The following is a 14,370-nucleotide window of genomic DNA, read 5'->3' as shown; positions in this document are numbered from 1 at the left end:
GGAAGGGAGCAGAGACAGAGAAGAGGGGGTCAGGAGGTCAGAGTGAAAACAGGTGATGATTGGATGGATTTAAAGGGGGCAACGGACGGGACCTGACACCTTCTTTTCTCTCTGCTAGTGCCAGTCTTGACTTGCTCTGTCCATTCTTTCTGACCAAATGCTCTGCTCACACTGAGCGAAAACAAGTCATGGTCAAAAGACATACGGTAATACAGTGCACTGTAGGGACCAAATACCAGAACTATTACTCGTGTGATAGGTTATCCATAGCAATCATATGCTTCGAAATTAAGGTTCTTCAAAATGGTAATATGTGATTTTATAGAATGATGACGTTTTTCCTTTTTTATTGTTTGTACACATGTGCCTTTACCACTGGGAGAGAAAACTTCAAATAAATCTACACTGTACAGGGGTGCATTTTTTCTGCAGACTGTTTTGTACAGGCAAATGACTCTTAACCACAAAATGTGTGCCTATAAATCACATGCATCAGTCTACACCTGACAAATGTCTTAAATAAAGGCTAGGGTTGTGAATCAAACTGCTAGCACCCAATTATTAAGTTCTGGCTCTGTCTGCCAGCGTGCCTTATTTCGCTGTCTTAACTGTTTTCCATGCTATAGTTATTCTGCACACAAGTAAGGAGTTTTTTTTCTTCAGCATGGGAATTATAATGCCCTGAATAATAGTGTTGTTTTACAGCACAGCTTCTACACATCTGGAAGTGACCTAGTAATATTACTGGCACAGCGTGTTAGTGTACCAACAATGACAGGGACTGTGCCGTCTGCCATGTCGGCAGCAAAGCTGCTCTTGTGCTTTCTTCTTTTTAAGATATATGCTTTTGCCTCTTTCTTAAAGAGAGGAGCTTACAGTTTCAAAAACAAATATGCCTTTCTGCAGGCTATCAAAACATCAAACAGCATACTTGTGAAGTGTAAGCATACGGCAATAGGCATGTCTTGCTTGGAAATTCATTAAGATTACTCTTCTGCTTCTCATTTACACTCTCAGCACTGTTCTAAGCTGACAGCTGTTTATTTTTATCCCGGTATGTTAAATGAAAAGTCAAAATGCTGTGAGAATCAGGCATTAGTATTTCGAGGGCATATTTGTCCTTGTGTAAATTTCTTTGCCGGACAACCTTTTCTTGAAAAACAGATGCTAGTCGGCCTAGCAGCAAATCCATGAATAATATTTAATTTGATAATGAAATATTAAATCCAAATATAGAGATACATAAGCTGCCTTATCAATGTAAAAAAAAGTTTCCAGCGCATTTAAAACAGGGGACTTGACGTGTTGTAAAATGAAATGAACACATTCTTGTCAGCGTCCCTGAGATGTTGAAACACCGAATGGCGCATGACTTGTTAGAACATCAGTCTGAGGAAAGGAAAGCTTCCCTCTGTGCCTTTAAAAAACGAGATCAGTGATCCTGAAATCTAGATGACATGTCTGTAGCTATGATGGTTGCGCCAGATGTCTGTGATTTTAAGAAAAAAAATCCATTATGACAACTTCACAAAAATAAATTTTTCAAGGCTTGTTCACTGTAACTGTAATGTTTCAACAACTGTGGCTTGTTTGGAATAAAATGGTGCAATGCAGGTGATTGCACATTCAATATCATTGGTGAAAGAATAATTCTGTATATTCTGTCCAAAGCAACTCCATTCGAGTATCTGGGAGAACATACCAGAACTTTGCAAATAATATAGGTCAGCAGCTCAGTTTGTATCGTCTCCTAAATTAAATGGGCTGAAATAATTTTGGTCACTCATTTGAAGGCAGAGTACTCTGGCCCAGCAATTAAAAGGCACAATAAACCCACATCATCATCTCTGAGCTGTGCTGAGACTTAATCAGCGACATAGCCCAAACTGACCAGTTAGTGACTGACCTCTTGCTGTCACGTGTTTCCTAAAATAGCTGAAAGCAGGGTCTGTTGTTGAAAGATCCCACTAACTTTTTGACATTAGATGATGTGTACAACCTAACTGATAGTGGCTTGCACAAAGATAAAGCATGTCAGATGCCATAGACACAGCACCCATGACATCATTCACTGCAACCATCAAGCAGTGCAGAGAGCAAGGGCAAGGCACAGAGACAAATAGAAGACTACAAAGACCCTGGACCCGATGCAAGCTTTGAGTAAACAGAGCAAACCCAACGTGGGGAATGATGTCAACTATTTTCCCATAGAGGGAGGACTATGGGAAAAATCGGGGTGCACCGAGCAAGTGGCCTCCTTTTCACTTTCTACAGGCTAGAATGGACGATTAATGACAGCCATTTTGCAGGCCACGTCCTCCCGAAAAAAACTTTCGTCGTGTCAGTCAGGTAGAGAGATAATAAGGAACACTAACTGGTAAATGTGATTTAGAATGTATTTGCCAACGAAGAATGGACGATGCTGTCATACATGCACGCAAGTTCAGTTTTAATAAATTGGAAACGGAGGGGTTCTTGGTATCGCTATTCAGCTATGGCTGAGCAGAATAACGCAAGCCCAAACCACAACATATAACACACGCAATCTCGAGTTCTTGCTGGTGAAATTTCATAACATTTTTAAAAGTCTGCTTGCAACGGCTCCAGAAAATATTCTCTCAGAAATAGGTGTGTGGAGGTTGCCCCCTATTGGAATATTGTATTACCTACACCTGGTACCAGCACCAGCTTTCTTTTTAAGGTTCTATCTCCTTGTGTGTGCGCGCGCGTGTATGTGTGTAAGTGCGTGCGTGCACGTGCACGCAAAGCGCGAGCGTGATGGCACTGACAGAGCGTGACTCGATGAGAACACATAAGATGGATAAGATAAGGAATGAGGAAAATGCAATAGTCTCTAAAATATTATGCAGCATTTTGCCGCAATGTTGAATGACGACACACTGGTCTCACGTTGTATTCTTCCGCGCAATCGTAATTTGAGCATGGGCTCGTTCAAATAATAATAAAACATGTATTAAACACGAGTACAGCATGAAATATTTCAGTGTGATACTAGTAAATATTGCAGATTAAGTGTGACAAATATAACGGCTTTGTGTAATTTTACCCTGCAGTTGCTATATTTAAATATATATAGATCTATTTTCTGTCCAAAATGAGTCCCGGTTCCCGAGCACTTCGCCATTTTAAGTTGCTCAGTCGCTTTGTTGCGAAGATAATTCTGTAACCTTGAGTCATTCGTCAGTTATACCAGGGAAGTTGACGCGCTTGGGGCTTTTAGCCTAGTTTTCCAGGGACATGGTAAGGTGTAGAAATTCAGAAGTTTATTGAAAGGAGATCTGCTGAGCTTCTAGCTAAGCTATAGAGACTATATCGGAGAGTGGCAGTTGTCACTTCACGTTACGCACTGCGCTGCGGTCTGGTGGGTCTCGGTTAAGGTAAAGCGAACTTGAAGTTAGCGTTAGCTGGTCTAGCAACGCGCTGAGCTGGCTCGCCGCAGCCGACAACGGCCCGGTGCACGTTTTCTCTGTGAAAAGGTTATTTCTTAGACTTACACACTGACGACCACCGCACAGGACTCGAAGACCGAGGAGATGGCGAGCTCAGTGGGAAACGTGGCTGACAGCACAGGTAAATTGATTATGTATGGCTAGCAATAGCTAGCTACAGCTACAAATCTTTCGCATAGTATATGACGCGACCCTGGTGACTCGACACTAATTTTGATAGTAATAAGTGCGAAAAATATGAAACTGTACCCTGCGCTATGTTATGAATATTAACGTGTGGATGCTAACGCCAGAATATGACTGACCGAAGGCGCTTGTGCTGCTTGCTAATGCTAATTTCATGGTTAGCTAGCAGCTAACATAGTGTGCTTTTGCTCGGGATTGTGATGTTTGGTAGCCGAGTTATGCTAAAACTTGGGGGGGGGGGGCGCTTGCTTTCGCGTACTATTCCCGCGGTGTAAGGGAGAGAAGGTGAAGTCGAACTGATTGCAAACCTTTGGCCATTTAATGTCGCCATGTTTATACAGCACACACCTCGTAGAACATGGCATCATTGTACATTTTATGAATTGCCAGACTCCACCTTTAGAATCATCATACCCAGTATAATCATGTCGCCCTTGTTTGAAACACAGTTTGATTTTATAGTTGATAAGCCTTGATCCTAGCCTGGTTTCCGTTAAAATACACCGTGGAATGAGTAGCAGATTTCATGTTTAATTCTAAGTCGGAGAGTATTTCAGTCACCAAACGTGATACCATGTTATGGATCAAGTACATTTTTTCCCACTTCTATATAATGTCATTCGATTAGCACCAATGGGAGTCATGAGCTATTGCAATGTGAAGCCATTTTTTGTATCCTAAATGCCTTTTGAGTGATATTCATGCTTGATAAACTGCGTTGCAACTTCCAGTGAAAACGATTAATTTGGTTGCTAATTTCTTTCAGTTTTTACGAAAACCCTTCATAAGTATGATGGGAAATTTATTGGATAACCATTTGCATTGGGTGCTTAGCCCTTTAGTGTCCATCCACAGTGCTTGGAACAAGAAGTCACACTTAGTTTATGGTAGTTTATCTAAATGTAATAGTAAATGGCCTGTAAATTTGTACTAAAATGAAGTCGAAAGTTTTTCTCAGTGTGACGTTTTATGGAAAAACGAATTATTGGAGCATGTGTTGTGGCCAAGGCATGAATCATGAAATAACAGAATTTAAAAATGACAAAAAAAAACAAAACCCAAAGCCTTCTATAAATCCTTCGATTTTCTTTCTCAAATGATAAACTTTTCAAATAATAGGCCTGTCAATATTTGAATTACTAATAAAACTGTTAATAAAAAATAAAATACAGGCCTCTCCAACTAGCCTGCTTTGTTTTGTGTTAGATCTTCAATTCAGTTCAATTTATTGTCATTAAAAACAAAGGTCTTGGCTGGCAACTGCTGAAAAATCTACAGCTGCTGAAAAATCAAAACTGTCCAACTCTTGAACAGCTTGTGATAACATTTTCCTTGTAACTTTGCTGTTTATATTCTGTTTGGAGAGAAAATTCCCTCTTGGCTGGCACATGGGAAATTAAAATAGAGAAATCTTGGCCAAGTCACATGAGGACCTTTGCAAACAGTGTTGAAATGTAAATCACATCAATCATCAAATCTGCATAATCATCAAGTACTACGTTATTGACTTTGATACTGGATTAAATAAAAACATGAGATAAAAGAATAAGTGTTATACACACACACACTACAAGATAAAGCTTTCTTAAATGGAAATTATTTGGATATTTTCAATTGAAGTTAATTGATTTTTTTTCCTCCCATACAACATGACCAGCAGCAGTTTTAATTGCGTTATTTTGAGTGTTTTAATTGGCCAGAAACTGCCTAAAGCTGGCTGACAGAAACGGTGCAAAGAATCTATTTGACTCATGTGGACTTTTCATTATAATTCAGTGAAACAGTCTTGAGTTCAAAGTTGATTTGTTTGCTGTCAGAGATCTTTTTGAGTATTGGTATTTTTATAGCCTTGGTTGTGTTGATTTTTGCTTTGGGAAACAACTGTTTGCTTAACCTGTCAGTGATGTTACAATCCGAATTCCAAAAAAGTTAGGACAGTGTGGAAAATGCCAACAAAAACAAAAAAGAGTCATTTGTAAATTCTATTCACCCTGTCCTGAGATGTCTCGATACTATTTTTTCACTTCTGCTGATACCGATATCAGTCCGATATTTTGTATTACTCATGTAGTACTACTACTACTACTGCTATTACTTTCAGTTGCTCCCGTTGGGGGGTTGCCACAGCAGATCATCTGTTTCCATCTCTTCCTGTCCTCTGGTTCTTCCTCTGTCACACCAGCCACCTGCATATACAAATAACAATAAAAAAAATACATGGAAGCACTTTGGTTATGATAGCCAATTACCCACCTAAAAACATCTCACTCAAATGGTGAACAAACAAATACTTCCCCAATATAGTCCACAACAACAGTTGATTATGAAAGGTTGCCAACCTTTATGAAAACACTACAAAAAACAAAACAAAAACAAAAACAGGTAATGAAATGGCTGTAGAAATTCCATACAGAGGTATGAGGAATTTTTTTACTCTTTCTCACATGCACACGCTTATTTTCTCACACACGCATACACACACACACACACACACACACACGCATACATACAAATTTGAATCAGATTAGGCTAACAGAAATTCCCTTACCTGTCTTTGTAACGTGGATCCAGCAGAGTTGCAACCGGTTATAATGGCTCAGATTCCACGTCATTGAAATGTCTGTTGACTGCGTCAAGGAGGGTACTTTTCATTGTCTTAATCCCCTGGTCAGCCTCGTTTTCCTGACTGAGAACACGTTTCAGGACACACACAATGGTGATGACATCAGCAACAGATGCGGAGGAGGCACTCACCTCCTTTGTGATCTCCCCAAAAGGTACAAGAACCATGGAAGCCTTCTCCAATAGGCCCCACTGGTTTGCTGTTTGTGTGCTGGCAGGTTGTATTCAGCCATATACACAGGCAGTGCCCATTTCTGTACAATGAGGCTTTCAGTCATGTACTGGGTGCTGTTCCACCTAGTTCGGACGTCCTGCTGCAGATGCTTGGGCTGCATATTCAGCACTACTTGGATGTCTTCTAACCATGAATAAGCAAGGGGCGAGTGTTTGACGTGGCCTACTCTTTTTCTCCTATTGACCAGTGCGTCACTTACACTGTGCTGCGACAACAGTCCCTTGTGCACAATTAGCTGCAGTGTACGCGTGAAGCATCCTAAACTCGCTATGCCAAATTGATCCATAGCCTTCTTCATATTTTTTGCATTATCCCTTAAAAATACATGCACTTTGTTTTTATTAAGCTTCCATTCATGCAGCATTTCCTCAATGGCTGCCATAATGGAATCCCCTATGTGTGAGTCATGAAACTCTTGGGCATGCAACACCGCTTTTTTAAAGGTAAAATCCGAGTCTATCCAATGCGCGGTCAGACTCGACAAGGACATTGGACTCATGTCTGACCTCCAGATGTCTGTTGTGAAACTAACCACACTTACATTCTCCAAGAGTTTGGAGAGAAAATTGCAAACTTCGTTGTGCATATGAGGGATGGCCTTTTCCATTATATAATGGCAACTGGGCAAAGTGTAGCGAGGCTTGAGGTGCTCATTTAGGCGTCAAAACCCTACTTTTTTTTTTTTTTATCACCGAAGGGTTGGTCGTCCAGGAAAATAAAATAAACTAGTTTCTCCGTTATCGATTTCACCTTGTTGCTGTCTGGGGGCAGTTTCTCTCACCTTTTTATTGATTCCATCAGTGTCTGCTGTTGGGGCATTTTGCTTTTCTTTGCAGCCATTGCATGCAGAAATTCCTGGTGTTGTTCCGTGTGGTGTTTTTCCAAATGCTTGATTAAGTTTGTGGTGTTAAACCGACCAACAGCGCTGCCACCCCTCGAAACATTTGCATTGCAAATTTTGCATTTAGCTGTTGGATTTTTTTTCCTCTTAAAGGTTGAAATACTTCCACGCCACTGACATGACTATTCCGTAGGTAGTTAATGCTCATACACATGTGACTAATTGGCTGCTACTGTTATCACTTGAGATGCTGCGCTGCTTAACCAGAGGTGCACGGGAAGGAAGAAGAAGGTTTAAGCTAGATTTCCCCATGGTTTGTATTGGATAGGTATCGGGTCATGTTTTTTTTCTCCCTTCCGATATCCAATCCAGCAGTCTTGGCCAGTATCGACCCAATGCCGGGGATCGGATTAGGACATCCCTATTTAAAACCCAACAGCACATTATTTGATGCGTTACCTTGTGAATATAGTTCTTTTTGACAATGTCCAGCCGTCCGTTGTCTTTTAACCGCTTAACCTGCTCTCAGGGTCGTGGGGATGCTGGAGCTATTCAAGTCAATTTTATTTGTATAGCCCAATATTACAGATTTGCTTCAGTGGGCTTTATAGCAATACAACGTCCTGTCCTTAGACCCTCGCATCGGAAAAGGAACAACTCCCTAAAAAAACATTTTAACAGGGAGAATAATAGGAAGACACCTCAGTGAGAACAAGAGGAGAGATCTCTCCCAAGACAGACAGATGTGCAATGGATGTGTGTACAGAATAAAGCAGAATTTACAGTATCTTTATGCATGCTCAATCCAGGTAAGAAAATCAATGAAGGTTGAATCAGTTCATCTGGATACATCGTTTATTGACAGATACGTTTCGTCACTCATCTAAGTGACCTTCAGTCAGTATACAATTTACAGTATACAACATTAAAAGAGGATAACAGAATTATAACGGAATTCTAAGATATATGAAGAATATGATGACAGGGATGCTGAGCAGTGTCCAGATGCCACCGGAACAGGATAGGGCCTGAGCCACGCAACCACCATCACCATGTGGACCTGGCAGGAGACAGACTACACATGCACACAGGGGAGACTCACATCACACCACTCGCACATGAGAGAAGAGGCAAAAAAAAAAACCTGAAGTTACACGTCAGAGTATTGAAACAGGATAACAAAATTATGTGGATTCACAAAATATATAAAAATGTGATGAGGATGCCAAGCAGTGTCCAGGTGGCAACAACCTTCACCATGGAGACCTGAGGGAAGGACAGACTACACATGCACATGGGGGAGACTCACATCACACAATTCACATACACAGGAGAAGAGAAAGGAGAAGAAATCATTCAGAGAGAGAGAAAAGACATGAGAGAACAGTTTGCAATAATCTATACTTTCAATCTTGTTGGCAGAACAGTGCTTGGTAAATTGAGACAAACTAACCCACCATACTGTACAAGGCATGAAGTGCTTAATCAAAAGGCAACTAATTGTAGGTTAAGGCAAATGTCGAGTGTTTACCATTGTGTAACATCACCATTTCTTTTTAACACTTATTAAGTGAGGGTCGAGGGACAGGATGTTGTGTTGCTATAAAGCCCACTGAGGCAAATTTGTGATAATGGGCTATACAAATAAAATTGACTTAAGCATTTGGGCACTGAAGACACCAGTTTGATAACTTCAGCAAGTGGAATTTTCCCCCATTCATCCATTATGCAGGTCTTCAGCAGGGTTGGGCAAGTTACATTCAAATTGTAATACATTGCAGGTTACTAGTTACTTTCATTTGAAAATAATAAGCTACTTTACAATGTTATTCTCTATGTAATGTGTTACTGATTTTTTTTTTCTTCCATTACGTTCAGCGAAATAACTGCAGAAGTACGGCTAGGCTTTATAAAATGGAAAAGGGTAATTTTGCTTCATAGCTGGTAATCAAAATACAGACGCTCAAGTTTATTGCCATTCATTACAAATCCATTGGTGGGAGATTTTGTGTAGCCTAATGAAGCCGTAGACCTGAAACAGCTTATATTAACAACAGTGTAATGATATAGAACAGTGATGGGCGACATGATCCAGAAAGGGCCGGTGTTTGTTCCAACCAAGCAGTTACATTATTGATTCTATTAGTCAACCAATAGTCTTTGCTAAGGACCTTGATTTTTAGACTCAGGTTTGTAACTGCTTGGTTGGAACAAAGACCTGCACCCACACCTGCCCTTTATGGATCATGTTGTCCATCCCTGATGTGAACAATTAAATAGCCTAGAACCTTTTCAGCTTTGGACACGGATTGACAGGCAGGCAGACAAAGGATTAAAGTCTGATAAATTATGTTCTTTTCCTTTGATAAACTAAAAGTAACGGGAGTATACCTATTTTGGAAATGTTGAATTTGACTGCAGCTATCTCAAGACATATTTCGGCAACAGGAAATTGTTGTTTTCTAGTGGCGCGCTGGCAGAAGTGGCTTGGTGTGGATGAATTCTTTAAAAAGAAAAAACCCTCACTTAATTCATGGCCTAAATACACCAGGTACGGATGTGGCGTGACACGTCTGCTGCAGCAGAACATTGTCCATTATAATCAACTGAGGCTGCTACACTTATCACGGAAGCTGTGTGTATCTGCGCAGGCCAATATCTATTTCAACGTGGCTGGTCTATTTATTATATGGGCCGACACTACAGTCACTCTGCCCTGTGATGGCCTGGCGGCTTGTCCAGGGTGTCTCCCTGCCTGCTGCCCAATGACTGCTGGGATAGGCTCCAGCATCCCTGCGACCCTGACAACAGGATAAGCAGTTTGGATAATGGATGGATGGATGGTCTATTTTTTTTCTCTACGTGTGGCACTTCCACATAGAAAACCACATAGAACTGTGTAAAAAAGAAAAAAGTACAATCTGTTTAAAAATGATTAAAATAAATACCTCATTGTACCAGAGGCAGTGCGACTCAGCAATGCAACCTTGTGGTTTTTATTCATTCACATTAAAATAAATCAATCAAATCAATGTGTGTCATTGGTCCTGTAGTTAAAACAATCTAGTTAATTGATTCAGTACCAGTTAAAGTATGGGTGGTAACATGTTACTTGACATAGTAACTGTAATATTACCGAAATCCTATTAGAAATGTGTTAATTTCTTTCTTGCTGCTGAAAGTAATGTATTACTATAACACATTACAAAAGTAATGTGTAACGTACAATACTGGTCTTCAGCATTGCAATTGTATGGGGCCTTCGTTGCTGTATTTTGCGCTTCATAATGTGCCACACTACCAATCAGAAACCGATTATGACTGCAGGCAGGCCGATCTAGCACCCGCACTCTGCTTACACAGCCATGCACACAGCCCTATATGCTTGTGCCTTCTGATTCAGAATTGGAGGATGAAGCAGAAACTGGTGTGGATTTTTTTTTTTTTTGATGATTGGCTTATGGAATTCACTGCATAATTTTTGTCATAAATGTCAGCATAACCACGCCCAATTCAAACACAATATCAGGAAAGTTTAAAACAACTTAAATGACAATATTTTGATTTTGGATTGAAACTAATTTCTAATACTTTTTAGATGCTTACTGTTATGTACATCATCAGTTCCGTAACCTATGGAGGTCATAGGAGTACAGCCGATGCTTCAACAATTGGTTTGAGTCATCATTGTGTTTCAGTAGTGGGAATACCTGGTGGTCCCTATCTCCTGTCCAGGTATGGATGGCTGTTGGTTCACAGAGGAACTCATCCGCCCTTTGTCAGGTTTTGTTTTTAGTCCTGCTGGATGTCCACATACCCTCCACAACAACCCAAGGGTTGAAGTGGGGGTGCCGGTTTAGTCGCCAACACCCTGACGGTTGCAGTGTAACGTCATACCCAGGACCTATTATGTACATAAGACCCTAAATTGCGTAGTTAGAAAGCTATTGTGGATTTGGTTTTCCAGTGGCTTCAGCTTGCACCTGTAGATGCAGCAGTGAATGTGTAACCTGCACGACAGGGGAATGGGCCTATGCTTGCGCAGGGACAGTTTACAGTCTAATGTCTAAGTTCAGTGGAGATTGGTGTAGGTTTTTTTCTAGACCGGATTCTAGTACTCACCCCAAAGACAACACACACACTCGTGGGTATAGTTTACAATAAAAAAACCAATTTATTTCAACAGTTCAAAGTAAAGTTATTTCAATATCAATACTAAATTAGATGTGTTTTATATATATATATATATATATATTTTACTCTATTATACTTTTTAAAAGTTCTTCCTAATATTCTATTTATTGTCTATATCTATCTATATTCTATTTTATACCCTTCTAATATATTACTCATGCAGCCATATTCTACACTAACAAATTAAAGAAAATATCCAAAATAAAGTATGAGTGCACTCAAAGAAAATAATAAAGAAAAGAAAAGGGGGAATGATTCAGTCTTCCAATCTGTGCAAGGTGCAATGTCCAGATCCTACCACAATCACAGGGGCAAGTTAATGTAGAGGCGATGATGAATCCAAATCCAGGGCGATGATGGGGGCAATCCAAAGGGGGTATCCAAGGGTTCCAAAAGGGTGTAGCAAGGGGGGTTGTTCGGGGTACTAAAAAACCAGTCAGGATTCCAGCAGCGTACAAAACACAAGAGAAAAGAGTCTTCCTTCTTCCTTCAACGGGAGATCATCTGTCTTTGGATAAAATCAAGATATCCAAGGAAGCTTCGTGGGAGGGATCTTTTTTGTCGTAGTTCAAATGTCCTGTAGCTCAAATATCCGTAGTTCAAATATCAATAATTCAGGTATCCGTTGTCCGTATTTCTAAATATCCGTATTTCTCTTCTCTATTGTCGACGGTTGTTTGCATGGTTTAAACTCTGTAGCTCGTGTGCCTCCTAGAGGCTACTCGTGGAACTTACATACGTCACAGGGTACATGTAATCATGTGGGTTACAAATGGTTTACCAAAGTCTTCCTGGGCCCAGGTCATGATATCCATTACAGACGCATGGCGGGTTTTAAGATGGTGTCGTCTGAGGGATTGGAAATCCAGCTTGTTCAGAAGTGGCATTCAGCCTTGTCCTTTATGCACCGATTTGACCAGAGTCCTTATCTTTTTATTATATTGTGCATTGTAGAGGGTGAAATGCCCAAAATCCTACCGAATTGTCTTTGGGGAACATTGTTCTCAAAGTGCTGGATTATTCGCTGACATATCTGTTCACGAATTGGAAAGCTTTGAACCATCCTTGCTCTTGAAGGACTAGGCCTTTTTTGGAGGCTCCTTTATATTTTAACACACTGCATCACCTGTTAAACATTTCCTGTTTCACATCACCTTATGTCAATTTGTCACATCGTTATTAGTCCAAGGTTGTCCCCGACCCAACTTTTTTGGAACGTGTTACTGGGCTCAATTTCAGAATGAACATATATCTTCAAAAAACAGTGTAGTTGATAAGATAAAACATGAAATAACTGGTCTTTTATACTTTTTTTGTTTGAATACAAGTCGAAGTAAATTTAAAAATCACTCCTTTTTGTTAGCATCTTCCATACTGTCCCAACTATTTTGGAATTTGGGTTGTGGGATCCAACAGTAAAGTGAAAGGATGTTTTATTTTTTCTAACTTATTGATTTATCATTTTTTTATGTGCTGGCTTAAAAACAAATAGTAAAATTAGATCTCACCTCAAAGAAAGTTGAATCAGTTCATCTGGATACAACATTTATTGACAGAAACGTTTCATCACTCATCTAAGTGACCTCTTCAGTCTAAACTGTCTGCAGGTATCCCCACCCTTATAAACATGGTTGCATAACGACTGAAACCAACTATCAGTTTCATATGCAAATATGGATGTGACCATTAACTAGAGTTACAATGGCCATGTGTACTATTCAGAGGATTTGGGAATGTTTGCAATCACAGCATTGTAAGATGGCGATAGATGTACTCTTAGGCCCCCCCTCGGTTCAGGGATGGTCATTCCCTCTTCACATAGATGGCCTCTGACTCCCCGTTCAAATCAGCATTCCTTCCTATCAAGGATGCGCACATTTTCATCCTTGAAAGAGTGGCCATTGGCCTGTAGATGGGTGTAGACTGCGGAGTCCTGGCCTGACTTGTTAGCTCTCCTGTGTTGTGCCATCCTCTTGGCCAGCATCTGTTTAGTTTCCCCAATGTACAAGTCACAACAGCCCTCCTGGCACTTAACAGCATATACTATATTGCTGTTTGTGCCGGCGGACGTGATCCTTGGGGTGGACCGATTTTTGGCGCAGCATATCTTGAGGTTTGGAAGCAGTGTTTGGAAAATATGCATCTCAACTTTTCCGACACTCCCGGCACATACGGAATCACCACTGGTTTACGCTTGGGCAGCTGTTGTCCTTCTCTCTTCGATCAGCCAGTGCACTGCTCGGGTGTCTTACTGGCTTTGACAAACACCCAGTTAAGATAACCACACTTAACCAGGGCCTGTTTAGTGTGTAATTTCTCCCCTTGCTCGGGCGCTGTGTTGGTGGGGAAATCAGCTCAGTGGTACAGTGTCCTCATGACTCCTAGTTTGAGCTCTAGTTGGATGATGAGAGTCAAACCTTAAGTATTGATCAGTATGTGTTGGTTTACGGTAAACATCAACAATCAAATGTCCCCCATCACCAATTGCAGTTTGACAGTCTAAGAAGGCTAACCTGTCATTTTTCACATCCTCGCTGGTGAACTTGATGTGGTTGTCCACAGAGTTAATGTGGTTGGTGAAATGTAGTATGTTCTGAGATTTAATTTTAAACCAGCTCTCATCACCAAATCTGAACTCATGGCTAGGTGGTGTCCGTGGATAGGACATCAGAGCCCTCTTTTCCACTTCCTCCGTATACAAGTTGGCCACTACAGGTGAGACTGGGGAATCCATAGCACACCCATGCCTCTGCTTATAGTACTGCCCCCTGTATGAGAAGTACGTGGACTGAAGACCACTTCAGGAGCAGACACACTTGGTC

The 14,370-nt window shown here is 40.7% G+C and overlaps 1 protein-coding gene across 5 annotated transcripts in view; it reads left to right on the top strand.

The window, feature by feature from the left end:
• The first annotated feature begins 3,179 nt into the window (after positions 1 to 3,179).
• Positions 3,180 to 14,370, top strand: part of ogt.1 (O-linked N-acetylglucosamine (GlcNAc) transferase, tandem duplicate 1) — a 37,913-nt gene continuing 26,722 nt past the window's right edge. For all 5 annotated transcript variants that reach the window (XM_056272794.1, XM_056272810.1, XM_056272786.1 and 2 more), the window contains exon 1: positions 3,180 to 3,591. In XM_056272794.1, coding sequence (XP_056128769.1) covers positions 3,555 to 3,591 — 37 coding nt within the window. In that variant the 5' untranslated portion in view covers positions 3,180 to 3,554. The remainder of the gene's footprint in view (positions 3,592 to 14,370) is intronic.

Source organism: Lampris incognitus, chromosome 1 (genome assembly GCF_029633865.1).
Source record: "Lampris incognitus isolate fLamInc1 chromosome 1, fLamInc1.hap2, whole genome shotgun sequence".
Taxonomy (NCBI): Eukaryota; Metazoa; Chordata; class Actinopteri; order Lampriformes; family Lampridae; genus Lampris; species Lampris incognitus.
The sequence above is the reverse complement of the archived record's forward strand: the minus strand, read 5'-3'. Positions and strand labels throughout refer to the sequence as shown.